Source organism: Tribolium madens, unplaced genomic scaffold (genome assembly GCF_015345945.1).
Source record: "Tribolium madens isolate multiple individuals breed KSU strain unplaced genomic scaffold, Tmad_KSU_1.1 Scaffold_1;HRSCAF=32;Tcas5.2_LG8, whole genome shotgun sequence".
NCBI lineage: Eukaryota > Metazoa > Arthropoda > Insecta > Coleoptera > Tenebrionidae > Tribolium > Tribolium madens.
The window spans coordinates 5785376-5812496 of record NW_025400984.1 but is presented as its reverse complement, the minus strand read 5'-3'; the positions used below and the strand labels follow the sequence as shown (position 1 = coordinate 5812496).

Sequence of the window (27121 nt, the reverse complement as noted above, 5' to 3'; positions counted from 1 at the left end):
ATAAACAAATCACGGTTAGTTGAAATGTCCGAAAATTATTGAAACACAAACTTCTTTGTTCTAAATACCAGAAATGGTCTAGAAGCTTTGAAGCGTCTAAATGACGATCACACTTTTCCTGAATTTTTTCCAACAATTTTTTCAGTTTCAACTCATATTGCACGACTTTAGAAGTCATCTTGTGGCGTGCGTCACGACCGATGGGAAAAACATTACTGACATTTACGCTTGTTATCACTTAGATTTGATAAAGCTATAAATAAGCCTAACAACGGCGCAATCTTAAACTTTGGCGCTAGATACGGAAATCTACTAATTACTATCACTCCCTGTGTGGGCTATTTTGACATCCTTTATTCTAAGTAATTCCGATGATAGCAATGGCCCGTAGCGATCTACAGTCGCATCTGAACTTATATCTGTTATGTGAATAAAAGTGTACTAAGTCACAAAACCACAAATACGAGATAAATCGAATTAAGAATTTTAATAGTATATTACATAACGAGCACGGAAAGTGATAAATAACGCACAAGCGGGAAAGTTGCGCACGAGGCGTCAGCCGAGTGCAGGCAATACCGCGAGTGCGTTAGACACTTTCCTGCAAGTTTTGTACACTATTTTTACTACGACCTACGACCATAAATATTTTTTTTCTTACGAACATATTTTTTTCATAACGATTTATTTATTATAATGGATACAAAAATACGTTGAATAACGATTTATTTATTTTTTATAATGGATACAAAAAAAATACGTTGAATGAAAAAATCTAGTTTCGTATATGGTCGTAGGAAAAAACCATTACGTTAAGTTAGAGTTAATATCATTTAAAAATGCGTATCTCCGTAACTATCAAAGATAGAATTTAATACTGTTTTGTACCAGAAGGCTGGGAAGATATTGTACATGAATCTGTGGAAAACCAAATTTCAAAAAATTTTGAGTTAGTACAGTTTTATTCTGGGGTACAGATATCGACTAATAACATTTTCTAGGACGAATTATTTTTGATAGCAACGTCAGTTAATTAATTTAAAACTTTGAACAACATCGTTTCTGACCCATTTGTACAACATCAAAAAATCAAATACGAGAGAAATCCGACTTCGATATTATATTACCACGTTATTTGAAGCTCTAGAATCAGCAAGAAGATCCAAAATTTCGTAACGCAACGATTTCAGATTATCCAGATTTTCTTTTACAGTAGAAATGTTATATTGAAAAATATACAGGTTGTCTCAAAAGTGACAAAAGTGAAATTTGGAATATCCAGTTATTGATAAAAATGTAAATACATATTTATAATTTAATTAGTTGAAATTATTAATTAATAATTAATCTTAAAATTAATTATTAACTGTTTTAGTTTAACAGTCGGTTCTACATCTGGTTGTCTGCCTTTTAACAATTTTATCAATTTGATGGCAAAAATTTTCTGTTTCTGTCCGTGATAACAAAATTGTCAAATACAATGTATAATTTAAACAAAGCAATTTCTGTTCGATGAGTTACAGTTTTAGTGCTCCACATAAGTAGGTACTTGTTTAATCCATTGGGAAAAAAAGAGGAAGCGTTATTAAGCGTTATAAATGTTCTAGAATCAGCTTCTATAAACAAAGTCGATTACAATAAAATAAAAACACAAAGTGCTTTCTTCCAGTTGGCGAAAAAATTTGTTAATTATTCTAAAGACTCGCACTTCCCATAAAAACATGTATTTAGCACTTTTTTATATTTTTAACTAATATTGTTCAACTTTAGAAATCATTTTATTTAATGCGTCGCCGACGAATGTCAATATATTGCTGATATTTATATTATATCACAATAATAACATGATCTTAACCTACACGTATTTGTTAACTTACTGCTGCTGGATATGTGTGCCATAGTATGAATCACTTCCAAAGTGGCTGTTTTGACATCCGTTGTTGCTAGTAATTTAGCTGCTAGCAAAGGTCCTAATAAATCTAACGTCGAATCTGAGCTTATATCGACTAACAGTAACATATTTGGAGACATATAATTTCTAATAGCAACATTAATTAAATTTAAGGCTTGTACAACTTCATTTGCGGGCCATTTGCACAACATCAAAAAATCAAAAGATATAGCAATTACATTGATGACTTCGAAATTATCTTTCCACGTGATTCGAAACTTGTCAAGAAGTGTGGCAACAAGTTTGAAAGCTTCAGCAAAAAATTCGTGATTAGCCAAAATTTGAAGCTTTTGCGGACTTTCCGCTGCTGCAACAACCATATCTTTAATATGATAAATGATTTTCTTAAAAATAATCATAGCACTATCTTTGGAAAAATGTAATTCTAAATTTTTGATGTGATTGAAGGATTTCATACAAATCTCAACCAAACCTGAACTTGCTAAAAGATTGTGTTTGCAATTGAAAAAAAAACGAAAAAAATCGGGTTCAATCATTTTCAAATGTTCGTTGAAACACAATTGACGACACTCGTCTTCAATAGTTTTCATTTCTATTTCAGACCACGAAATAAAATGTTTTACAACAAGAAACATCTGAGGAAGAATTAAGGCGCCCACAAAATGATCAGAAATACAATACGAACTAGGAGAACTTTTGTCTGTTGGAAAATTTAATTCTATATATTTCCAGTATAATACACTGAACTTAAGTAATTCCATGACAACATAAAAATTTTCATTAGAAAGATGCGATAGGAAGTCTTTACGAATTTTTGAACAAAATTTTTTGACCTTGTCATAACTACAATTATTCGTTAGGAAATCTTGACGAAAGTCAAGAAATTCTATAACAAAGATTATTTTCACAAAATTGACATTGAAACGATGAGTTTCGAACATTAACAGCAAATCGTCAAAAAGCTTCTCTTGGCGAAATTCATCTAAAAAAAAATGAGCTATTCGGAAATCTTTATCCTCCACTAACGCAAGTTCAAACACAAGTTCCAAGATATTAGCAATGAGTCGTAATGAAGATTCCAGATCTGATTTAATTAAGTTAGAAAGTTTCAAGCACTGGCAAGGCGACATAATTTTCTTCACAACATTTTTACAAAATATTTCATTAGTATCTAAATTTATGTCCAAAATTTTTGACATGAACTTAGTACTCTCTTTAGACACTTGAGACTCATTTGACAAACTTAGATGATAAATATCTTCCCAAAAAGCATAGGAAAGCAAAAATTCGATACCAGATTTGTGTTCAAGAAACGAAATCAATAATTTGATGTAAGCTAATTGAACAAATGGCATCGCATTTAGTTGATTTAAAATATCAATCAATTTAGTGTAGAAATTAGCACTATTAAGCTCACAAAACTTTTCCTCATTTTTTGACAATAAACTGGTCAAATGCAAGGTAAAACTGACAATAATCGAAGGTGGAGGTGTTTTTCTGGCACTCCACGTATCAACAGCTGTGTTTAACCATTTTGTAAAAATTGGAAGAGTTATTATTGTATAATTTGCATCTAGAAATAATCCAAGGTTAGAAATTATCAAAACAAACACTTAACACAAACCCCTCTGTTCTAGCCGATAAAAATATTTTACGATTTTATCTAAAGACGCGTCTAGTCCTTTATGACACTTTGCTTCAAGAAGTTTATTCAATAAACACTTAATTTTTAACTCGTATATTTGTTGCACCATTTTTACAACACTACAGTACGCACATCGACAAGACACAGATTTTCTCGTCATTATCTCGTTTATGATAAGATTATCATACGCTAAGTAAATCAACTCACCGCCTGTTGACATGTGTGCTACCGTGTGAATCACTTCCAGTGCGGCTATTTTGACACACTTTGTTCCAAGCAATTTTGCTGATAGCAATGGTCCTAAGAGTTCTAGTGTCGAGTCCGAACTTATATCGACTAACAATAGCATATTTGGAGACAAATAATTTCTAACAGCAACATTAATTAAATTTAAGACTTGTACAACTTCATTAGCGGGCCATCTGTGCAACCTCAAAAAATCAAAAGAAATAGTAATCATATTGATGACTTCGACATTATCTTTCCACGTTAGTCGAAATTTGTCAAGAAGAGTAGTAAGAAGTTTGAAAGCTTCGACGAAATATTCTTTATTGATCAAGACCTCAAGTTTTTGCGGACATTCCGTAGCCGCAGTAACTATATCTTTGATTTGATAGATGAATTTCTTAAAAATGAACAATGCATTGTCTTTCGAAAAATGTTGCTCTATATCTTTGAGATGATCAAAAGATTTCATGGAAAGTTCAACCAAATCCGAGCTGCAATCCGAAAATTTATTTCGCAATTTGTAACCAATACGGAAAAAATCTGGTTCAATCATTCTTATATGTTCAGAGAAATACAAAAATCGACATTCATCATCATCATGTATCATTTGTAATTCAGTCCAGGACATAAAATGTTTCAAAACAAGAAACATGTGTGGAAATATTACTAGACCTATAAAAAGGTCAGGCACACAGTACTGATTTGGATTTTTCTCTATGGGAAAATTTAATTCAATACACTTCCAGTACAAGACACCGAATCTGCTTAATTCAATGAATCTATGAAAATTGTCATCAGTAAGATACGTCAGAAAGTTTTTACGAATTTTTAAATAAAACTTCCTGATTGTATCATCACCAGAATTATTTGTACGAATACTACGACGAAAGTTAAGAAATTCTATAACAAACTTGATTTTCAAGAAATTGCTACTGAAGCGATATATTTCTGATATTAAAAATAAATTGTCATAAAGCTTCTCTTGAATAAATTCTTCTAAGAAAAGATAAGCTATTCGGAAATCTTTATCTCCCAGCAATGCACGTTCAAATGAATGCTCCAAAATCTGACCAATAAGTCGCAATGAAGGTTCAAAAACCGAAATTGCTTCCTCTTCAGAAAGTTTGAGACAATGATGCCCATTTTCAACCAAAGGCGATATAATTATCTTGATGACATTATTACAAAAACTCTCATTAGTAACTAAAGTTTCTTCTAAAAATTTTGAAATAAATCTGGTACTCTCTTTGACAATTTGGGACTCATTTGACAAACTCAACTGGTAAACATCTTCCCAAAGACCACTAGAAATCAAAAACTCGACGCCGGATGTGTGTTCAAGAAACGAAGTCAATAACTTAATGTAAGTTAATTGCACAGACGGCACCGTATTAAGTTGATTCAAAATACGAATTAACTTGATAAAAAAATTGCCACTACCAAATTCACAAAACTTTTTTTCATTTTTTGTCAACAAACTGGTCAAATTCACGACAAAAATGAAAATAACCGAAGACGGAGGAGTCTCTCTGGCCCTCCAAGTATTTACGGCTGTCTTTATCCATGTTGTAAAAAGTGGCAGAGTAATTAATGTACAATCTACAAAGTATTCAAGATTAAAAATTGCTCAAAAGAAACACAAGACGAACCCCTTTTTTCAATTCGGTAGAAATACTTTAAAAGTTTATCTAAAGACTCGTCTACTCCAATATGACACTTTGCTTGAAGAAATTTATTCAATAAACACTTAAATTTCAACTGATATACAGTAATTTGTTGCACCATTATTACAACATTACGAACAGTGCGCACATTGATAACATACTGAGATTCTCGCCGTTATCTCGTTTTTGATAAGATTAATTTATCAAATGCAAAATAGACTTACCGCTGCAAGACATGTGAGCTACAGTGTGAATCACTCCCAGTGTGGCAATTTTGACATCCTTTGTTTCAAGTAATTTAGCTGCTAGAAATGGTCCTAATAAATCTAGCGTTGAGTCTGGGCTTATATCGACTAATAATAACATATTTGGGGACAAATAATTTCTAATTGCAATATTAATTAAATTTAAGACTTGCACAACCTCATTTGTAGGCCATTTGCACAAGGTCAAAAAATCAAAAGAAATAGCAATCACATTGATGACTTCGACATTATCTTTCCACGTAATTCCAAACTTGTCAAGAAGCGTGGCAACAAGTTTGAAAGCTTCGGCAAAAAATTCATGATTACCCAAAATTTGAAGCTTTTGCGGACTTTCCGCAGCTGCAACAACCATATCTTTTATATGATAAATGATTTTCTTAAAAATGAGCAGTGCACTATCTTTTGAAAAATATGGCTCTAAATTTTTTATATGATTGAAGGATCTCATACAAGTCTCAACCAAATCTGAACTTGCTAAAAGATTATGTTTCCATTTGATAAAAACACGAAAAAAAATGGGTTCGATCATTTTTAAATGTTCTCTTATACATAATTGCCGACATTTGTCTTCGGCAGTTTTCATTTGAACTTCAGACCAGGACATAAAATGTTTCGTAACAAGGAACATCTGTGGAAGAATTAAAGTACCCACAAAATTGTCCGAAATACAATATGAATTAGTGGTACTTTTTTTGTATACTGGAAAATTTAATTCGATGGATTTCCAGTACAAAGCACCGAAGCTAAGTAATTCCATGATGACACAAAAATTATCGTTAGAAAGATAGGGTATGAAATCTTTTTGAATTTTTGAACAAAATTCTTTGACCATATCAAAAGAATTATTTATAAGAAAGTCTTGACGAAAATCAAGAAATTCTATAACAAATATTATTTTCACAAAATTGACATTGAAGCCATAAACTTCGGACATCAACAGTAAATCGTCAAAAAGATTCTCTTGTCTAAACTCTTCCAAGAATAGATAAGCTATTCGGAAATCTTTATCTTTTAACAACGCACGTTCAAATACATGTTCCAAAATGTTACCAATAAGTCGCAATGAAGATACAAAATCCGACTTTAATTCGTCGTTTGAAAGTCCGAAATACTGGGGGCCATTTTCTACCAAAGGCGACATAATTCTCTTGACGACATCAGTACAAAAAGTATCATTAGTATTTAAACATTCCTCTAAAAATTTTGAAACAAATCTGGTACTCTCTTTAACAATTTGGGACTCATTTGACAAACTCAACTGGTAAACATCCTCCCACAGTGCACTAGAAATCAAAAATTCGACGCCGGATTTGTGTTCAAGAAACGAAATCAATAATTTAATATAAGCTAACTGAACAGATGACTCCTCATTGATTTGATTTAAAATATGAATTAATTTGATAAACAAATTATCACTGCTGAACTGACAAAATCTTTCCTCTTTTTTTGACAATAAAGTAATCAAATTCAAAACAAAATTGACAATAACCGTAGGTGGAGGTGTCTTTTGGACATGCCACGTTTTTATAAATGTCTTTATCCATGATGTAAAAAGTGGTAGAGTTAGTAATGTGTGGTTGATATCTACAAATAAATCAAGGTTAAAAATTGCTCAGAAAAAACACAAAGTCGCACTTTTCTTTTCCAGTCGATCAAAATATTTTGTAAGTTTATCTAAAGAGGCGTCCAATCCATTATGACACTTTGCTTCAAGAAATTTATTTAACAAACACTTAATTTTTAACTGATATAGAGTAATTTGCTGCACCATAATGACCACATTAAGTTGAGCGCGTACAACAGACAAAATACTGAATTTTTCATCGTTATCTCGCCTTTGATAAGATTATGGACGCAAAATGAGAATAACTAACATTTAAATAAACTTACTGCTAGCAGACATGCGCGTCATAGTATGGATCATTTCCAAAGCAGCCACTTTGACTTCAGTTTCGTCTTCTAATTTAACAGCAATCAATGGTCCCAACAAGTCTAAAGCCGAACCTGATGTTTTATCAATCAGCAATGCCATATTTGGTGATATACACTTTTTAATAGCGACATTAACTAATTTCAAGACTTGAACAACAACACTGCTTGACCATGTCGTTAACATAAGGAAATCAAAACAAACATCAATTATATTCGCAACATCATAAATCTCCTTCCAGGTTACTGTAAAATCTTCCATCACAATTGCTAGCAATTCAAATATTTTTGAAAAATACTCTTCCTCAAAAAATTCTAATCTTTCACAAAACTCCTTAACTATCTGTATTATATCTTTCAACTCGTAGAAAAATGTTCCAAAAACCATCACTGCACTTTCTCTTGTAAAATATTTCATCAATACTGTTAAATACTCGAGTGATTTTAGACAATACTGCGTTATTTCCGAACTTGTTATGAGGTAATTTCGCCAAGTAGCCCCTACACGAAGAAAATCTTTGTCTGCTCTTTTGAAATAATTTGTCACTTTTGTGTTACGAAAATCGTCACTTTCTTCTCGTTCTTCTGCTTCTCTTAATGTTAAGCAATGGTTAACGAGGATATAAGCGTTGGGCATTAACAGTAAACCGTAAGAATTATCAGCAAAAGATAACAAATTCTTGCCCAAATTAAAGGAAATTTTTTTTTCAAAAACTCTCCAATACAAGTAGCCGAAAGCACAGAAATCCATTACATCTTCAAATAGTCCTTTCGACATACTTACGAAAAAATTCTTTTTGATGTTTTCAACTGTGGCATTGATTTTTTTCGGATTTGTGTTACCAGTGAGAACATCAAGGTACAGCTCGGTAAATTGCATTATGAACATTATTTTAGCAATGTCGAAAACAAGAGATTGGGATTGGGCTATTATCATAAAGTCAGCAATTCGCTCCTCCAAATGGAAATTGGTAAGAAACAGAAATAAAACTCTGAAGTCATTCTGATCAAAAAGAATTCCTTCCAAAAAGTGTACAAGGATATTTCCAATAAGTTTCAAAGTAGGTTTGAGATTTTTTGGAGTTATTTCTTCGGGAACCCCTTTATCTGATGATTTCAAAAGATTGTAAACGTTTTCGCCTAAAGGTGCCATTATACGCTTTGTAATCTCATTACAAAAATTCTCGTCAAGTTCAATTGACTTGGTTAAAAGTAATTCCAAAAAGCTCGTACTCTCTTTAACAAGATGTAATTCTTCTGAAACTGCCATTTTGAGAATATCTTCCCAAAAAGTGGATGCAGTCATTAATTCTGTCCCAGATTTGTATTCAAGAAACGAAGATAATAATTTAATGTAATTTACTTTGACAGAAGTAGGGGTCTCAGACTGTCTAACTTTCAAAACATTAAATAATTTGATGAAAAAATTATTGTTGTTCAATTCACAAAATGTATCCTCATTTTTGACAAGCAAATTTACCAAATTCAGGGTGAACGTAACAATATTTAGTGGAGGAGTAACGTTTTTGGTACTCCAAATATTTATTGCTTTTTTAATCCACGTTGTGAAAAGAGGAAACTTTATCGAAACTGATTTATCTACAATCCAAAGTCAAAAAAACACTCAACCTAAATAAATAACAACAAACCTCTCGTATCTAATTGCCAAAAATAATTCAAAAGCTTTTCCGCCGACGCGTTCGCATTGTCATCACATTTCGCTTCTAAAAACTTTTCCAACAACTGTTCAATTTTTAATTTATATTTGGAACCCATTTTGAAACTCGCGAAAACATACTAACTAGAAATATAACGCGTTATCGCAATCCGGATAAGATTTATCAATACAACACAAAGCGCATGTTCCGCAATATTTAAATTGTAACAGTACTTACTGCGACCCGCCATTTGCGCCATCGTGTAAGTCACTTCCAGTGCAGCCAACCTAATTGGATAAACATCAAGCAACTTAACAGAAATTAAAGGCCCTAAGAGGTCTAAAGTCGAATTTGCGGTTTCGTCCACCAACAAAGCCATATTTGGTGACATTGACTCCCTAACAGCAACGTTGAGCAATTTCAAAGCTTGGACAATTACACTCGTAGGCCATCTTGTCAACATCAAAAAATCAAAAGTTGTTGCCATCAAATTTGCATCATCAAAATTATCTTTCCATGATATGTGAAAATCTTCGATTAAAATAACTAGAAGTTCTATCAGTTTAGGAAAAAAATCATCGTTGAGATCTACTTCAAGCTTCTCTGGTGATTCTTTGATTGCCCTGGTAATGTCAACAAAGTAGTAAATTATCGTATGGGAGATAAACACAGCACTGTATTTTGTCACGTAATTTCGGGCTTTTCGTGTAAAAATGAGAGATTTAGTGCAATAGTGATTTATTTCTGAAGCGGACATGAGATGGTCTCGCCAAGAATAACATATTCTGAAAATTTCCGGATCCAATTTTTTGTAAAATTTGTTGTAGTAAAAACTACGACATTCGTCATTTTCGAAACGTTCTGTTAATTCAGGTAAAGAGACGTAACTCCTACATACGATATATGAAATTGGCATCAATATCATACAAAAAGAATGTAAGGAATAATTCAATAATGTAGTTGTTTCCTTTGGAAAAATCTTCGATTCAATTACATTCCAATACAGACTACCAAAACAAAGAAATTCAATCATTTCATCATAAGAACCCTTTGAAATGTTCATCAAATAATTCTTTTTTATCTTCTCAACCGCTGCAATAATTTTCTCAACACTCAATTTCTTCTCTTGGACATTGAAATACAATTCAAAATATTGCATTATGAACATTATTTTCGCCAAATGGAGTACAAGAGCTTCACTCTTTGGAATGATAATAAAATCGGAAATCCGATCTTCCAGATGAAAGTGTTTCAAGAAAAGAAACGCAACTCGGAGATCACCCCTATCATGCAAAATCTCCTCCAAAAGTTGCTCCAGGATATTCCCCATCAATTTTAATGTGGGGGTCAAAAATTGTGACGTTGCTGCCTTGTAGATACTTTCCGAAAGAGGTGCCATTATACGTTTAATAACATTACTGCAAAAATTTTCGTCGTAGTCAATTGTCTTGTTCAAAATTTTTGCCATGAAATCACAACTTTTGACATTGATCTTCTCATTCTGATCTGACAAACTCAGTTTAAAGATATCTTCCCAAAAAATAGAAGCCGTGATCCATTCAATGCCAGGTTTATGTTCAAGAAACGTCGATAACAGTGTGATATAAGCTGACTTAACACGAAGTGGCGAGTCTTGTTGTCTGGCTCTGACAATGTTTACTAACTTAATGAAAAAGTTATGGTTGTTTAACAAATTGAACTTGTTTTCGTTTTTTGATAATAAAGCAGCTAAATTTAGTGTAAACCAAGCAATAGTAGGGTGAGGTGTGATTTTATCAGCCTCCCAAGTAGTCACAGCTTCAGTCAACCAATCCGTAAAAAGAGGGATATTTAAAACAGTAGAAGTTTTTTCTACAATATTTGTTTTAAAAATAAATAAATAATTTTTGCCACCAACCTGAATTTGTCAACTTCCAAAAATGCTTCAACCATTTTTCTAAATAAACTTCAAATTGTTTAGAACATTTGGCTTTTGAAAATTCGGCAAGAATTTTTTTCATTTTCGAATAATAGTGGAATATTTTTGATTTCATAATGTTTCAGCAATACGTCGCGATTTAATGCGGTTTAACTTAGTTCGACTTTGTTATCGCGTGAAGATTAGATAAATAATTCAACCGAACTATAAATAACGGCAAAATTAATTAATCTTAACATGAAGTGGTCCAAAATAAAGTCTTTGATGGCACCACCATGTTCCGTAGAAACGCGCGCAAAACAAAAATACGCAATTTAAATTGATGATAACAAGTGATACATTTTTATAAACAGCTTATTTAAATAAATTTAAAGATTACGATTGTGACGTTAGAAAATTTAGATGAATTAGACTTAATTATCTCACGCCAAGGCAATCTTCCTATTTATGAATTCAATAAACATTAAACTTAAACTTCACTTGTTTTGCTGTGATCGATGTGTGTCATAGTTTCACAAAGTGTTAATTGAATGCAAACGAATTATAAAAACACTAAGTAATAACACACTTTCTAATTTGGAATTTACTCTAGAGAGCAACGTATTAAAAAAAAACAGTTGCAAAAAAATTCTTAAGTATGAATTATAAAATAAACTTACTACTGCCCGACATGCGTGCCATCGTACAGATCACTTCCAAAGCAGCCATCTTAACCTCCTTGACCTCATCACATAACTTAGCATACAATAAAGGTCCCATCAACGCAATGGTCGAATCCGACGTACTATCGAGCAAGAGAGCTAAATTCGGTGCCATGTATTTCGCAGTTGCAATATTCACCAATTTCAAAATCAGGACAATTATGTCTTTGGGCCAATAAGGCAACATCAAAAAATCAAAACAAAACGGCAACAAGTCTATCGATTCCAAACTATCCTTCCAAGTGATTTGGAACTCCTCGATAAGTGCTGCGAGAACTTCGAAAATGAGCGACAAATACGTTAGGTGATTATGGAAAAGTTCGAATTTCGAAGGAGATTCTTTAATTCCGTTAGATATGTCTTTAAGGTTGTAAATAAGTGTTTGAACTACGACCACAGCATGGTTTCTGGAGTAGTACTTGCGAGACTTTTGGATACAAAGTAGGCTATGAATGGAGATTTCGAACAAATCGTTTCGAATAACGAGACAGTCTCTCCACATGTAGACAAGACGAATGATTTCATTACAGGACAACATCTTGAACAACTTGTGAATAAAACAATCGCGGAATTCGTCTCTCCACAGCTCTTCCATTTGATCTTTATTCCAAACGTACTTCAAAAGAAGGCAAAACTGGGCCAAGACTTGAATCACAACCAGTCCATCGGTAAAAGGAACATCAGTAATTTTCTTAATTTGAATAATTGGAACTTTCGTCTCTATTAAATTCCAGTAAAGTTGTCCAAAAGTCGCAAATAATATCACATCCTTAAAACATCCCTTCGAGATATTCAGAGTAAAATTATTTTTTATCCTCTGAATTGTAGCATTTAGACTTGCTAAAGGAGCAGTATTCGTAACAGCTTTAAGGTACAGTTCGAGAAATTGCATAATATACATTATTTTCCCAAGATGGAAAACAAGATTCTTCGACTGGGCTAGAATCATCAAATCAGAAATTCGTTCCTCTTGATGAAAGTTCTTTAAAAACAACAAAAGCACTCGAAAGTCTCCCCGATCAAAAAGGGTTTCTTCCAGAAAATACTCCAAAATATTCCCCATCAGAGTAAGCGTCGGTTTGAGATACTCCGAGACGACTTGATCGGCAACCTCCATAATCTCCGAAGCTTTAGTCGACTTGTAGACATTTTCACCCAATGGAAACATCACCCTTTTAACAACATTATCACAAAAAAGTTCATCATTCTCGACAGTCTTTTCTAACAATTTCGACATAAACTTTGTACTTTTTTCCACAACTGTTTCACAGTCTGTCAAACTCAACTGGTAGATGTCTTCCCAAAAAGTACAAGCCACCATCCATTCAATCCCTGATTTATGTTCCAAAAAAGCGGAAATTAGGTTGATGTAGGCTAGTTTAATAGATGGCGCTGCTCCCGGCTGTCTCGCCTTCAAAACATTCACCAATTTGATAAAAAAATTGTTATTGTTTAATTCGCAAAACCTCTCCTCCTTTTGCGCAAACAAACTAACCAAATTCATACAGAATGTGGCAATATTTCTCGGTGGAATAATCCTCGCAGCGTTCCACGTAGCAACAGCTCGTTGAATCCATTCCGTAAAAATCGAAAATGTTATTGTACTCGACTCAACTTCTACAATAAACAATCTAATCAGAACCGAAATGGCACGATTTTCGACTGACCTGTCTTCTCTTGATCCCAAAGCTGCCTCAATAGCGTATCCAAATAAATATCGATCGAATTTTCACAATTTGTCTCGAGAAACTTTTCAAGTAATTGTTTTAATTTCGCTTCGTATTTAATCACATTTAATTCCATCGTATCAGATTGAATGAGTCAAAGTGCCATGATCTAGAAACCACCATGTCGGACAACAATATCACTACTGATGTTGATTTGTAAGTGAGCGTTGTCGGAACTCCTATTTAACAAACTCGAGTGCTGGGAGCCACGTGATTTCACTTTAATTACTAAATTTCGCTTGAAGCCCAGAACAAGTTTGAATTTTTGAAATAGTAATGACAAAATATAGCATCAGGAAAGAACAGACGCTCTGATTTATCTGACTTTTTTAAGTAGCTAGGACATAATGATGATCTCAAAGCCATCAATTATATACGGAGATAACGGAATATTAATGCTTTGATAATATTTTCTGTAAAACAAATCAAAATAGCAAAATGTTTTTTTTTTAAATAATTAGTCTGTTTTGTTCGTCCTAAATATTATACAATATAATAACAAAGTAAGGTTGCTGCACGTGTACCAACTTTCAAGGCTTTTGTCTTTATAATGATACCGAAAAAAATGACGTGCAAAACAATGTTATATAATTATTTTAATACAATATACAACAAAAATAATTGCAGTTTTTGGTACTTCAATCTAGGAGTTAGCTTCAGGTTAATGACTTCAAAGTTTTTTTAATTTTTATACTGCATTTGGTAATTATAAAATAAATTATGTCTCACCGGTTCATTATTGATCCATAACAGTCCATAATGACTTCCATTTGAGGTACATTATGAAAGTCCTTAAGATTTTTAGAGATTTTTACAATTTTTTTGCCAGAATAATTTATTTGCCTCCCAGGATACTCTGTATTCATAAGCTACTTCACATCATAATTTGTCAAATTTATTTTGAATGTTCAAATTATTTTTTTTTTAATTTAAACTGAATCGAAACAATTTTTTGTTACTATGCCTACGTATATAATCTATCTTGATGCGTAAAATTATTGTTATACGGTATGTAAATAACTAAAATGTTCCAAAAATAAAGAATTCTTATACAAAACATTACAGATTTATCATCAAGCTGATACAGTTTTATAACTCACAAGTAGAACATAAAATTTTGTTCTATTTAACTTGACATACCTACCTTAACAATGTTTGTTATATTTATCAGATAAAGATAAAACCATTACATTTACTACGCTTTAAACAATTTTCCAATTTCCATCAAAAAGTTATAATAAATGTATAATAATTAATAATTAAATAATTAATAAAAATTTATAACAACCACATTTTTTCTAAAAGCAAAATTGAAGTGACATTTCTATTATTTTCTGTCTGTATTCATCAAAAGAAATATGGTATTAATATACTCTTTCTTATAATTATATTCTGTTTTTAAATATTTAAAAAAAATCCAAAAACAGATTTTGGCAACTGAAAATATTTTATTTTGGCAAAAATGCTCGAACAGGTCAATTTTCTTTTTAAAAAATTCACAATTCTCAACTTGATTAAAAATTTTACACTCTGAGTTTTTGAGTAATGACGTCATCAACCTTTTTTTTTTAAATGGAAACCCTTAATTTTTTTAGCCAATTCGATAGATCTTTTAATTGTCGAAATGACGAACACCAAAATATTAAATATTACATAAAGTTGTCGAAAAAAAATCATTCAAAAAGTGAAATAATATCAACAAAAAACAAGTTCAAAATTGTGTATTTTTTTAATTGACCTATTCAAAATTAAGCACCTGTGTTTTATTTTATTAAAAGTGGAGGTTTCAAAAAAAAAGGTAAACAAATAATAGCAAGAATAATTATTATTATTTACTCAATAAAACAAATAGTAAGTATAAAAGAAACACTTTTTCCTACAAATCGTAATTTTGCTAATTTTATTTGTGAATAAATTAATATACACTGTGTCAATTTTAAAACTTGCAATCGGCAATTTCTCTTAACTGAAAAAGTTCTTAATAATCACTCAAAACCGTTTTGCTGGTTCCTAGGGGGAATTAAAATGACATGATAAGTGACACTCCTCCACCCACCCTTGAATATAATAAAAAAAAAATGAAAATTTAACTTCGTTTTTGAATAATTGGGAAAATGGCTTTATCAAATAGGCTGTTGTATGACATTTTTGAAAAGCACTTGTTATGGGCTTTCCAACGATCTATCGCAAGTAGGGTTAAAATTTTCAACTTAAGGTGGCTGTGGCTTGAAGGGTGGGTGGAGGAGCGTCACTTACCATGCCATTTTGATTCCCCCTAAAAACCACCGAAACGGTTTTGAGTGATTCTCAATAACTTTTTTAGTTCTAGAGATATTGCCGATTGCAAGTTTTAAAATTGACACCCTGTATACTTTCCTTGTATTAAAATAGAACAAACAATATTTTGTTTTACAATTTACAATATGCAAAAGTATATTTTACGTCCTATTTAAAAAACAATAGTTGAGGTCATTTCCGACAAAAGTAGTACATGAAACATACATATTTCCATGGGTCAAAAAATAACAATTTGCCACAATGATGCAGCGCACTCAGAGAAAAATATTTAGGCGGGTGGCAAAAAACAACATCATATAAAAAATTATTTAATTGACAAAATACATTTTAAAGACTTTATTTCTCTATGTATAGAGAAATAAACGTCATAAGCCTGATATGTACCAAACAACAGACCAGATTTTACTATCAGTCGTGTCTGTTATTTGCTATAGGCCGTGTGTCGTTCATTGGTACTTTTCGTGATACTAAAAGATTTCGGCAAAATTATTCAAAATCATAATGTCAAATTTGACATAAGTAGCCTTTCAAGTGTGCTTTTTGTATAGCAACATGCGTAACAACGTCCGTTAACCCATCCGTTAAATTTTAAGGGCCTAGTCTGTTATCGTTGCCATAACAGGCATGCGGACAGTAGGGATATGATGATCAAAAATACAATCAAATATCACGAAAAGTTAAAAACGATTAAAATATGCATACATATGCGTAAAAATTTCATAATTTTCACTTCATATTAAGGGTTTTATAAAAGACTGGATGCGTCACAGTATTATCAAGCATTTTAATTGATTTGTTCGAAAATAAAAAAAAATGTATTTGTGGAAGGAGACAATAGTTAGTAATACTAATAATACAAAACATTTTAACCCTTTCTTGTTATCATAAATAAGTTCCACTATAATTATAATATTTGCAATAACTAATTAAAGCGCGGTCACTAACATTGACATTAATACCAACTCTAGGACATAAAAATGCGAAATTAATCTAAACCTTGTGTCAATAAATTGACACGTTTCCTGATTACCTAGTTATATTGCTAGCAGCTCACCTTTATAATTTACAAAATTGTAAATTCCCCTAATATTTACAAAACTACAAAATTGAATAAATGTCAATGAATTCATTTCAAAAATTGATAACAAAAGAAACGGATTAGGTATCTTATTGATACTTAACTAGCGTATCAAAGGAACGCCCGTTCAAAAGCGAAAAGTTTGTAAATAAATTGTATTTATTTTTGGTAAAATGTTCAAATATAAAAACAAATATTTTCAAAAAAATTTATTTAAAATGTGTTTTTAATATTATGTTTAAATCAAGAAATGTTCATTACGATAGAAGTACGCACTGGGATCCCAAAAACCGAGTGTGAAATGTGATGTCTAAGATTGGACGTGTTTACATCCTTTCGCTTCTGCGAACTTTTTGTTTTTGAACATTTTAGCCTTGAAATTTTTAGGATACATTCATTTTGCTTCTATTTTATTGTTTTAAACAGTTTTTAGAAACGATCATTTTACACAAAATTGTCTTTGGTTCTTTCCGATTTTGTATTTTCTATATTTACTGTACGAAGATTTTGTTTAATACGTATTATGGACTTAAATAAATATTTTATGAACTTTGGTTTTACTTTGAAATTTGGGAATGTGTATTCAAGTTAATAATTACGAGTAGATAATAATTGTTATTGAAAGTTTCTTATTAATAACGTTTTTATCTTAAAAAAATTGTTCTCAAAGTACATAACTGCGAATTTAACAGTGTTTTTAATGCTTAATTTAATCGCGAAAATTCCGTCTTTCACATAGTTTACACTTACTTGTATTGGACAGATGCGACATGGTGCACACCACCTCCATGGCCGAATCCCTCACCTCCCAGGTCATATCATGTAGCTTCGTGTATAGCAACGGCCCCAAAACGGCCATCGTCGAATCCGTCGTTCGATCCACCAACAGCGCCAAATTCGGCGACATGTACTTCACTATACTAACATTAACCAACTTGAGAGCCTTCACCACTAGTTGCGTCGGCCACGTCGGAATACTCAAAAAATCAAAACAGATCGACATCACACAAATCGTCTCCACACTATCCCTCCACGTGATTTGAAACTCCTCGATAAAAACAACAAACGCGTCAAACAAAAGCGAGAAGAACCCGACTTGTTGCGAGAAAAATGCGATTTTTTCAGGTGCTTCCTTCACGACACGCATCACGTCTTTGAGAGTGTAGACGAAGGATTGGAAGGTCATTGCTGCGCGTTCGCGGGGGTAATATTTACGAGATTTCATTATGTAGATGAGACCTTTGGTGGCGATTTCGAAGAGGTTGGTTTGAGATGTGAGGAAGTCACGCCAGCCGTAGGCAATTCGGACGGTGTTTTCGCACATCATCATGAAGAATTTTTGGACGTATTGGTCGCGGAATTCGTCCGAATCGATCATGCTGCTATCACCAACACAATATTTCATCGCGACTGCGAAAATTGGAAGAAGTTGGATCACTAAGAGTTGGTTAGCGAAGGAGATTGGTTCATTGTCTTTGTTTACTTTCATGCAGGGGATTTTATAACCCATCAAGTTCCAGTACAACTGGCCGTAGTAGCAAAGTTTCATCACATTTTCGTAATTACCTTTTGAAAAGTTTGTACGAAAAATGCTCATTATTTTCCGTACGGAAGTTTTCACATTACCCATTTTCAAATTATTCGAAATAACTCCAATGTAGAGTTCAAGAAATTGCATAATAAACATGATTTTCCCCAAATCGAAGACAAGATACTTGTTTTGAGCAATCATCATCAAGTTACAAATTTGTTGTTCCAGATGAAAATCACGTAAAAAAATCAGTACGATTCGACAATCATTCTGTGTAAATAAAACGCTTTCAAGAAAGTACTCAAGAGTGTCCCCAATAAGTTGCAAGGTGGGGCTCAAATTCTGATAAACCGTCTCATCGCTAATCTCCATCATATCCCCTGACGGTTTGATCGTTTTATACGTACTATCCCCCAGAGGCACCATAATTTCCTTAACAACCCTATGGCAAAACTCCTCATCTACGTCAACTGTTTGCTCCAGCAGTTTCGCAATAAATCTATACCCCTCTCTTGTAATATAAACAGTCTGATTGGTTAAACTAAGTTTCAGGATATCAATCCATAAATCATTCCCGACAATCCACTGAATTCCCGATTTGTGCTCCAGGAACGCCCTCATTAGCTTAATGTATCCCAATTTTACCGCTGGGGTTGTTTCCGGTTGTCTCGCTTTGACTACATTAATCAAAGAAATGTAAAAATTACCGCCGCTCAAGTGGCAAAAACGCCCCTCGTTTCTCGACACTAAACTAGCCAAATTCAGGGTGAAAAACGCGATTTTTGCGGAAGGGGTAACTTTCTGGGATTCCCATATTGTTACAGCTTGAAGTAACCAATCTGTGAAAATCTGATCGTCTGTAACATATGTATTAAAAATGAGACAATACGGAATGTAAATAAACAAACCTGTTTTTTCTTGACTTGACAGATGGGTCAGAAGACGATTGAGATAAGTGTCGGTTTTAATCTCAAAGTCGGGCTCGAGAAACTTTTGGAAGAGTTGTTGGAGTTTTGACTGGCACTGCACCACAGTATTCGATTCCATTTTACTGAACTATCAAAACAAACAGATAAATTTAAGAAAAGTTTGAAAATTATTTATAATCAGGAAGACAATTACCAAAAAGCGATACAAAATGTCACTTGAGAAATGTGGCACGAAAGTCGCGTCGCTTACCTTGGATGGTGGCCAGAACTAAACCCAACGTCCTTGACGGTGCCAATAACATACGTGTTTGATTCATACAAAACACACTTTTTTACACCTATTTTTACTTAAACACAACCTGAGAATTTTTCTCCCGGATGGAATCACAAAAATTCGGATATAAAAACGTAAAAACAACGCAACATGTGTGATAACACTGACAATAAATTGACTTTTGACAGCAATGACAGTTGGAGCTGTCAAGGTTAGGGAATTTTGTGTGGTTATGAATTATGTCATTCAAAATATTTTTACAATAATATGCCTGATTTTGTAAGAAATTCCCGGATCTTTTGTGAGTGGTAAACACTTGAGCGGCTTCGTACGATCGCGATGACATTAGCCACAATAATGTAACGCGGAAAAATGGAATCGAGTGAAGAGTCAGGTTTGAGCACTCAGGAGGCCCTCCGAAGACTCCACAGTGAGATCGAGGCGGTTTTGCAACAGTTGAAGCAGTCCCAGAAGGCCAGGTTTGACTAGAGCTACTCATGGTGCCCCTTGCTCATTCACCTTTTGTGTAGAAAATCCAAGTCCTGGATCAAAGACACATTCCACCACTCCAGCCAACACACCACGATCAATTGGGTGTCTGCGAGTTTTCAGTTGTGGGCAGTGGCCAGTCTCTTCTTTGCTTTTATCATTGAACAAAATTTTATCTTACTTATTGAAAGTATCACAATTTTATTTTTTCTTCTAATTAATGTGACTTTGGAACTGTATGATAACAAATTAAGGCATGAGGAGGTCCCAAGTCGGGTGCAAGCGCTTCTTGATACAATTAAAAAGGTCTCAGAAGTGCGTTGGGAGAAGGAGAATTACCCAAACTTGTGTTCACCGTTTTCGCCTTGTATTACTCTACAATTGACCTACAGGGATAACAAACTAGTCAATCTACCCTGGGCACTGTTAGTCAAAGATGACCTAATTGTGATAAGGCCGGGACAAGTGAGTCCGGGTTATTGCGAAGCGGTTGATAAAACTTCCGAATTTCCTCTACTCCACGCTAAAGAAGTATATGCACCGTCTTTACAAAGTGCCAACGAGATTTTCAGTGCCCCAAAAATACGAAAACCGCTAGAAAATAAAAAATACAGACTTCTGGAAACCCCATATTTAAACAATTTAAGAATTTATTTAGAACAGTCACTGGACAGGCCTTGCACACTTCTCAATAAACAGAGGCATTTAGTGATGATCAAAATCATAGAGCGTTTTTTGCTCCCAATTTGTTTTTTGGTCGTGTGCGTTGTGAATTTGTTCCGATTTTTGTTTCCTTTGGGCCCCAATCGCCCCTCTGTGATGTTCCTAATCGTCCCAATTTCAGCAATTTTACCTTTGCTTCCGTTAATTTTCCCTGTGGCGTGGAATTTATTGAATTATTTCGGATTGGCTCGATTTCGCTGCATTTTGGATATCTCGAAAAAAATTGAAGCTTACAAAGATAACCCCCTTGAAGAAGACACTGAAACTTCAACCATTGATCACCAAGAGTTGAAATGTCGTCGACGGGAACTTTGGAAAAATTTTGTTTCCATTATTAAAGGACAACCGGATCTGTTAGTACATTCCGCCAATATTTTGCACGTCTTGGGGTCCGTCACTGTGAGACCTTTGAAACATAAAGGAGACACTTTTTAGTAGAAAATTTCAGGCTCTTGGTTGTGTCGATAAGAAAGGAATCCTCTCATGGCCCAACCCCACAGCTGAAAAAATCTTTTTCCTTCACAATAACGAAAACGTTTCCCCTTCATCAAGTCTTGGAAACGTGGGGGACTTGGCCCCAGACGGTGACAGCGTCGGAGGGACCCCTCATCACTACTTCGAAAGTCCAAACACCACAGTTGGTGAAGTTTTAGACTTAACACACAATCACAGTGACCCTTTTAAACTGCATTTTGATGATCATGAGTGGCACCAATACTTAACTTCTCTAAAACCACTAGGACTAGCAATTTTGCTAAACACTTGCAATGTTGAAACACAGGTTTGGGGCCCCATAATTATTAATGAAGATGATTTTTTGTTATGGTTTTCAGGAGCACTACGCTGCTTTTTGTAGTCACATCACCTGTGAGGCCATTTACAACGAAAACTTAGTCCCAGTGAGCAATCGACGCTGTCTTTGCGAGTTAGCCAAAGAAATTGGGTTTGTGGATCAAGCCCAGAAAATTTTCGCACTAGAACAACAACTTTCCACTTTCCGACACTTGGTAAGCCCGCCTCTGGAATCACGTGATGTAAACCTTGCCTTTTTAGCAACCGGAAATGGTTCGTAGAGATAATAAATATGCCCGGACTTTGCAACTTTCGACAAAACTCAAATTTCCATTCCCTCACATGTTTGCTGTTGTCGTCAAAGAGTTGAGTAGTGGGTCTATGCAGTTGTTATCTGAAGGAACAGCTGATATAATTTTGGATTCGTGTGTGGATTATTGGGACGGACATGATTTGTGCCCCTTGACTCCTTCTGATCGTAAAAAAATCCTGGATTTTTATCAAAGGAGCAGTCTCACGGCGTATTGTACGGCTTTCGCCTACCGGCCCTTAAATAAATGTGTTAGCAGTAAACTGGGAGGAGTTTATTTGGAATTACCGAGTGATAGTAGACACCTGTATATGAATTACAGGAGTCCCACGCCGGTCCATTGGGACTGTAAGAGTGTCCTTGAGCCCAAGATCAAGACACCTTTAGGGCAATTTTTTAGCACTGGTAATTTTTCGTGATTTTTGTTTACAAACTTTGCGAAATTATTTTTGTAGACTCTCTTTTGTACAATGATTGTCCGTCGGTTGACGTTTCTGATGCCGAAAGTTGCTTCCAAATGCAGTGTAATCAGGTTTTCATCGGAATGGTCACTATGCAATACCAAGCATTGACCGACATGGTAAGAAATTGAGGTTCTGAAGTGGTTCCTTGCGTCACACTTTTTTTGTCCCAGGTTCAGCTAATCGAACAGTTGGAACGTGCCTGCATTCGATTCGTTCATTTCAGTAAGGAAAATGAACTCCGCTCGCGCGTTTTCAGCGAAAAAATGGGGCTAGAAAGCGGCTGGAATTGCCACATTTCGCTTTTAAGCGAACGTAACAGGTTAGAATAAACCAATTTCGATTCGGTGGGCATTTAAATGTTTGTCTTTAATGCTTGTTAATCTCACCTCAGTTCCGTTACAGATTCTTTTTTCCTGACTTTCATTTATTTTAAATAAGGGTGACTTTATGTGGAATACCTACTTTTTTCACTTTTTACTAATCTCTGTTCACTTAAATGTTTGTGTGTTTTATTGTACTAATTGCTGGGAGGACAGACGTGACAGTGGACAAGCGGAAACCGTTAGTACCAATCCTCGGAAAGAAAGACAGAGACGGTTATCGCAAAGTGCTCGCAAGCTAACTCCGCATAATGACGAAAAGTCTTGTTTACTCTCTGATAGGTACAACATTCAAAACATTTACTGCATTGTTTTTATTAAAATAATGGTCAAGTTGGGCCAGTTTCAAAGCGGTGTCGAAATGGCTTACCACGCCCACTAGGGGCGTGGCCATGCATGTGCAAACCCTCAACAACACCAGCTTTGAAATGACGGCAAACACGCTACAAGCTTTGCAGCTTAAAATCCTTTTACTCTCACAATACCAACTGTCATTTTAAACTTCAGCAATTTGGAATCATCCCGAACAATGAGTTTCTCGGCCCCCAGTGCCATAAACATGGAGCATTCGGTTGTAAAGTTTGACACAGAACAAGAATGCCTCAATAAAAATTCAAGTGACCAAAGTGGAGTATACTCCACAAAAATGGCAAGTCGTGACAGTGTCCAAATCCACAACGAAATCAACACTTCGCACGATTGGCAATCTTTGAGTTGTCTCACCGACAGTACCGAGCAGAGCGCCCCCATTAACTTCGACATGAGCAACCGGGTAATAATCAAGTGTGTGTTTGTCATTTATCACTGGTAATATTTCAGGCTAAATTACCCCGTGGCATTGATAAAATTCGCCCCCATATCGAGCTTATCGATAATGTCCCTTTGCTAGTTTCCCTCTTTACCGACTGTACCCCCAGTGCGACCCGCGAAATGCTCAATATCATGCAAGACTACGGCGAAATCGTATGCATAATGGGCTCCTCGGCCAACTGCGAAAACGCTGGGATTTTCATGCAGGCCGATGCGAGTATCGCTGTAGACCCCCTATTTCCGCAAATGTGTCAAAAAGTCCCAGTTTATCAGAAACCAAAGACGGGAGTTTCGCCACTAGATTTGTCGCGAGACTTGAACTCTATCGCCTGTTCCCTGTGTCTTAAACGCGAGGATCCGATCTCGTTTTATCATCTAGTCATGGAAGCGCGCCATTTTGTCACCATCCTCTGGAGTGCGGTTCAGTTCTGGGTGTCTTGTTGCGTCATCTTGAGTGTCATGCAGTTGGTTTCGGTATTGGTGATGTTGCCTCCAGTTTTGACCACGGGACAAATCTTGTGGTTGACTTGTTTGGTTGTTCCAATGTTGAGCGTGTCTCTGATGGGGCTTCCGGTCGATCCGGAAGTCATGAAGAAGCCACAAGGGAAGAACCAAGTGGGGGTCAATCTTGGTATTTCGATGTTTATTCTGTGGTGTTACGGATTGAAGTTTTTTCCGACTGTTGTTGTTGTTATTGTGACGTTTGTAGGCATTTTGGCTGAGCATTGTGTAGAGATTTGTGGCATACGAAATTGCACCTGTCAAGCTTTTTATTTATCGACTGAGTTCATATGGGAAGAAGAATCCTGGACGATTTCAACGGCAAGACTTATTACTGTGTTCATTGTTTTACTGCATTTTGGTAATTAATTTTTTTCACAGAATTCAAAATTATACCCAATATTTTCTAGTTGTTATTTCGATAGGTTTTGTTTTTAGAGATTATTTAATTTATAAAAGACCACCAATCAAGAATCTTTACTGGATAATAACTTGCTTTATTTTGTAAGTGTTTCATTTGTACACACAATTATAATAAAAGTTGCGTAATTTCAGGGTATTGCTTCAAAGTATTTATACGATTTTAAGTTTTTATAATATAAAAAATAATACCGATAGTAGTATCCAACTGCAAATACCACTTTGGGTGATAATTTTTGCAGCAATATCTCCGTTTTTAGTGTTTTTTATCAATGAACTAATTAAACAGCAGGAAATAATGTAAAAGATTTTGATTCTAAGCTGTGATTTTTTTTATTTTACTTGTGTTTTAGGGTAAATAAACGATTCAGGAAGAGAGCCCGATTAGACTTTGGAACAAAATTAGGAATGAATTCTCCATTTTAACGATACGAACTGAACACTATATTTTTATATAATTGGTATAAACGAAACCAGTTTACTGATTTCATTTGATAAGACTGGAATGTTGTTTATATATAAAATAAAAGTGTTGATTTTAAGTGTACTAATTTATTATCACACGCTTCACAATAAAATTAAAATCATACAACTCTAATGATTAAAACATGAGTAATACTAGTAAGAAAATAAAATAAATTAATAAAATCAACATACTGAGAATAGTTTAAAAGAGTGTTGAGCAAATTAAGGAGCTAATAATTCATTTTAAAATCATGTGATGCAAAATAAAAAATTAAAATAAAAAAAAAAAGATTCAGTTACTAATCCTATCGCTACGGTTTAATTGACTTTGTAACTAGGATTATTAGGCAATTATCGACGAACACTATGTGAACTCTTACTCTAGAACAATATAGTGTTTAAAATTTCTATCGTGCATTCAATAACTTGTTCATAAAAACTCAATGTCACTTTGTACTTTAGTCGATAACAAGAAAGTTTACAAAGAAACGAAGACTCCTTTAAAATTAAAATCTTATTGAAATAAAAAAAATATTCCTAAATTAAGAAATATTGCACGAATCTCAGGGATTCTCGGGTAAATCTAGAATCTCTGAAATAAACGACGAAAAATCCGTGCTTGTCTCCTTGTGTTGGAGCAGAAACTCGTGATTTAACAACTGTTCGTAATTTGATCGGTCTGTGTACTTCTTTTGTAAGCACTTCGAAATAAAGTCTTCGAATTCGGCCGTGAACTGACCTGAAGGCAACCTCGGGGGGTCATCGGTGACCACTTGTTTCAACTGTTCGAACGGAGAGCCCCATCTAGGATAGGGGAATTGACCCGTTGCCAACTCAATCAGTGATATCCCTAAACTCCAAACGTCGGAACGGATGTCATACTGTGAGGGGTTTCCCTGGGGGTCTATTCTTTCAGGCTAGAGTACAATAATAATTTAAAAAACATGAATCATAAGCAATTGGGATACATACAGCCATGTACGGCTTGCACCCAGCATCTATAGTCTTGGCAATGGAGTCTACCAAATATCCACTAATCCCAAAATCACACATTTTGACTTCTCCCTGTCTATTAATAAGGATATTTGATGGTTTGACATCCCGGTGGATGACCCGTAATCTGGTGTGGAGGTAGTGGAGGGCACTGACTACGGCGAAAGTGATTTTTCCTGGAAAAAATTAAGATGGTAGTGCCTTGGCAGGTCACAAGTGTGAATCCCCTACCTAACATATCCTCGGGTATTCGCCGACCGTGTTTGTACACTTTTGCGTAAAATTTATCTAAACTCGTGTCCATCACCTCCATACAAATCCAAACGTCTCCCTCGCGGAACAACGCCCCGTAGAACTGTACTGTATATGGACAATCACTGCTCCTCATTGACACATCTAAGTCAGTAAGCAGTCTTTTCTGTTCTTGGGTATTTACAGTGGCAGCGATACGTTTCACGGCCATTATTGTCCCACTCGGTACATGTCGCATTTTCTCAACTATACCGTAAGCCCCCCGACCCAAATCCGCAATTTTTTCCAAATCATCCGCTTCAACATCAAATGTCCGGTCGCCGATTGTTATGGTTGTCCTCTTATCCAAGTTAGCTGGGGCGATTCTACAAAACAAAAATTAAACACAAACTTCCATAACCTCAAATGATTAATTACATTGGGGGTGCCTCGTCACTGACTTGGAGCTTCAAATTGTGCTTCTTCTTGCGACCGGGGGCCGACATCCTTCTCTAAAACTGAAACATCGAGTTATAACAAGTGATTTGTTTACAAATTTGTGAAAACTAACATCAAGTCAGCTGCGATATTATGTCACTAAACAAAACAAGTGTGATTGTGTTTTGGTGCAGTGTTGGTAAGTAAAAGAAGTGTGCGTTACCTTAAACGGGTCGAGTAAGAAAGTTAAATTTTAATATATTCAAGTGATTATGACCATATACGGCAACCTGGACGCTGTATCTTTACAATTTGGTTATTTTAAAAATGTCAATAGAGAGGGCGCC

General features: G+C 34.6%; 3 protein-coding genes across 14 annotated transcripts in view; 1 reads left to right on the top strand and 2 right to left on the bottom strand.

Annotated features, from left to right (window-relative positions):
- LOC123016210 overlaps positions 1-19954 on the bottom strand; it is a 25076-nt gene extending 5122 nt beyond the window's left edge. The window contains exons 1-3 of one of the 9 annotated variants that reach the window (XM_044416461.1): positions 19735-19954; positions 19464-19611; positions 17775-19412 (exon numbers count right to left, since the gene is read on the bottom strand). In XM_044416461.1, coding sequence (XP_044272396.1) covers positions 17775-19412; positions 19464-19602 — 1777 coding nt within the window. In that variant the 5' untranslated portion in view covers positions 19603-19611; positions 19735-19954. Of the gene's footprint in view, positions 1-51; positions 547-1877; positions 3486-3536; positions 3716-3764; positions 5385-5434; positions 5604-5673; positions 7300-7350; positions 7532-7605; positions 9244-9293; positions 9446-11879; positions 13539-13588; positions 13810-17774; positions 19413-19463; positions 19612-19734 lie in introns of those variants that run through there. The other 8 variants (XM_044416467.1, XM_044416458.1, XM_044416468.1 and 5 more) reach the window with 8 other exon arrangements.
- LOC123016208 (transmembrane protein 94) lies at positions 19945-25189 on the top strand. 3 transcript variants are annotated; one of them, XM_044416453.1, is made up of 13 exons: positions 19948-20237; positions 20289-21369; positions 21419-21751; positions 21804-21977; positions 22024-22477; positions 22528-22652; positions 22707-22855; positions 23073-23198; positions 23424-23688; positions 23736-24588; positions 24638-24731; positions 24783-24947; positions 25001-25189. In XM_044416453.1, exons 1-13 carry the CDS (start codon positions 20131-20133, stop codon positions 25071-25073), a joined length of 3999 nt encoding a protein of 1332 aa, XP_044272388.1. In that variant the 5' UTR covers positions 19948-20130; the 3' UTR covers positions 25074-25189. The 3 variants fall into 3 exon arrangements, with proteins under 3 accessions (XP_044272390.1, XP_044272388.1, XP_044272389.1); XM_044416454.1 differs by lacking the exon at positions 23073-23198; XM_044416455.1 differs by lacking the exons at positions 24638-24731; positions 24783-24947; positions 25001-25189 and having other exon boundaries at positions 19945-20237; positions 23736-24379; positions 24436-24582.
- On the bottom strand, positions 25186-27121 carry LOC123016213 (dual specificity mitogen-activated protein kinase kinase 6). 2 transcript variants are annotated; one of them, XM_044416473.1, is made up of 5 exons: positions 26998-27121; positions 26775-26854; positions 26337-26722; positions 26085-26281; positions 25186-26029 (listed from the first exon to the last, which is right to left on the bottom strand). In XM_044416473.1, exons 2-5 carry the CDS (start codon positions 26840-26842, stop codon positions 25676-25678), a joined length of 1005 nt encoding a protein of 334 aa, XP_044272408.1. In that variant the 5' UTR covers positions 26843-26854; positions 26998-27121; the 3' UTR covers positions 25186-25675. The 2 variants fall into 2 exon arrangements, with proteins under 2 accessions (XP_044272408.1, XP_044272409.1); XM_044416474.1 differs by having other exon boundaries at positions 26908-27031.

Coding starts and splice junctions, on each gene's coding strand:
- LOC123016213 (XM_044416473.1), bottom strand. CDS start 26,842: ATGTCGGCCCCCGGTCGCAAGAAGAAGCACAATTTGAAGCTCCAAGTC. Junction 26,282..26,336: donor AATACCCGAGGATATGTTAG/GTAGGGGATTCA, acceptor AATTTTTTCCAG/GAAAAATCACTTTCGCCGTA. Junction 26,030..26,084: donor GGTGCAAGCCGTACATGGCT/GTATGTATCCCA, acceptor ATTGTACTCTAG/CCTGAAAGAATAGACCCCCA.
- LOC123016208 (XM_044416453.1), top strand. CDS start 20,131: ATGGAATCGAGTGAAGAGTCAGGTTTGAGCACTCAGGAGGCCCTCCGA. Junction 20,238..20,288: donor AAGCAGTCCCAGAAGGCCAG/GTTTGACTAGAG, acceptor CCTTTTGTGTAG/AAAATCCAAGTCCTGGATCA. Junction 24,589..24,637: donor CATTGTTTTACTGCATTTTG/GTAATTAATTTT, acceptor AATATTTTCTAG/TTGTTATTTCGATAGGTTTT.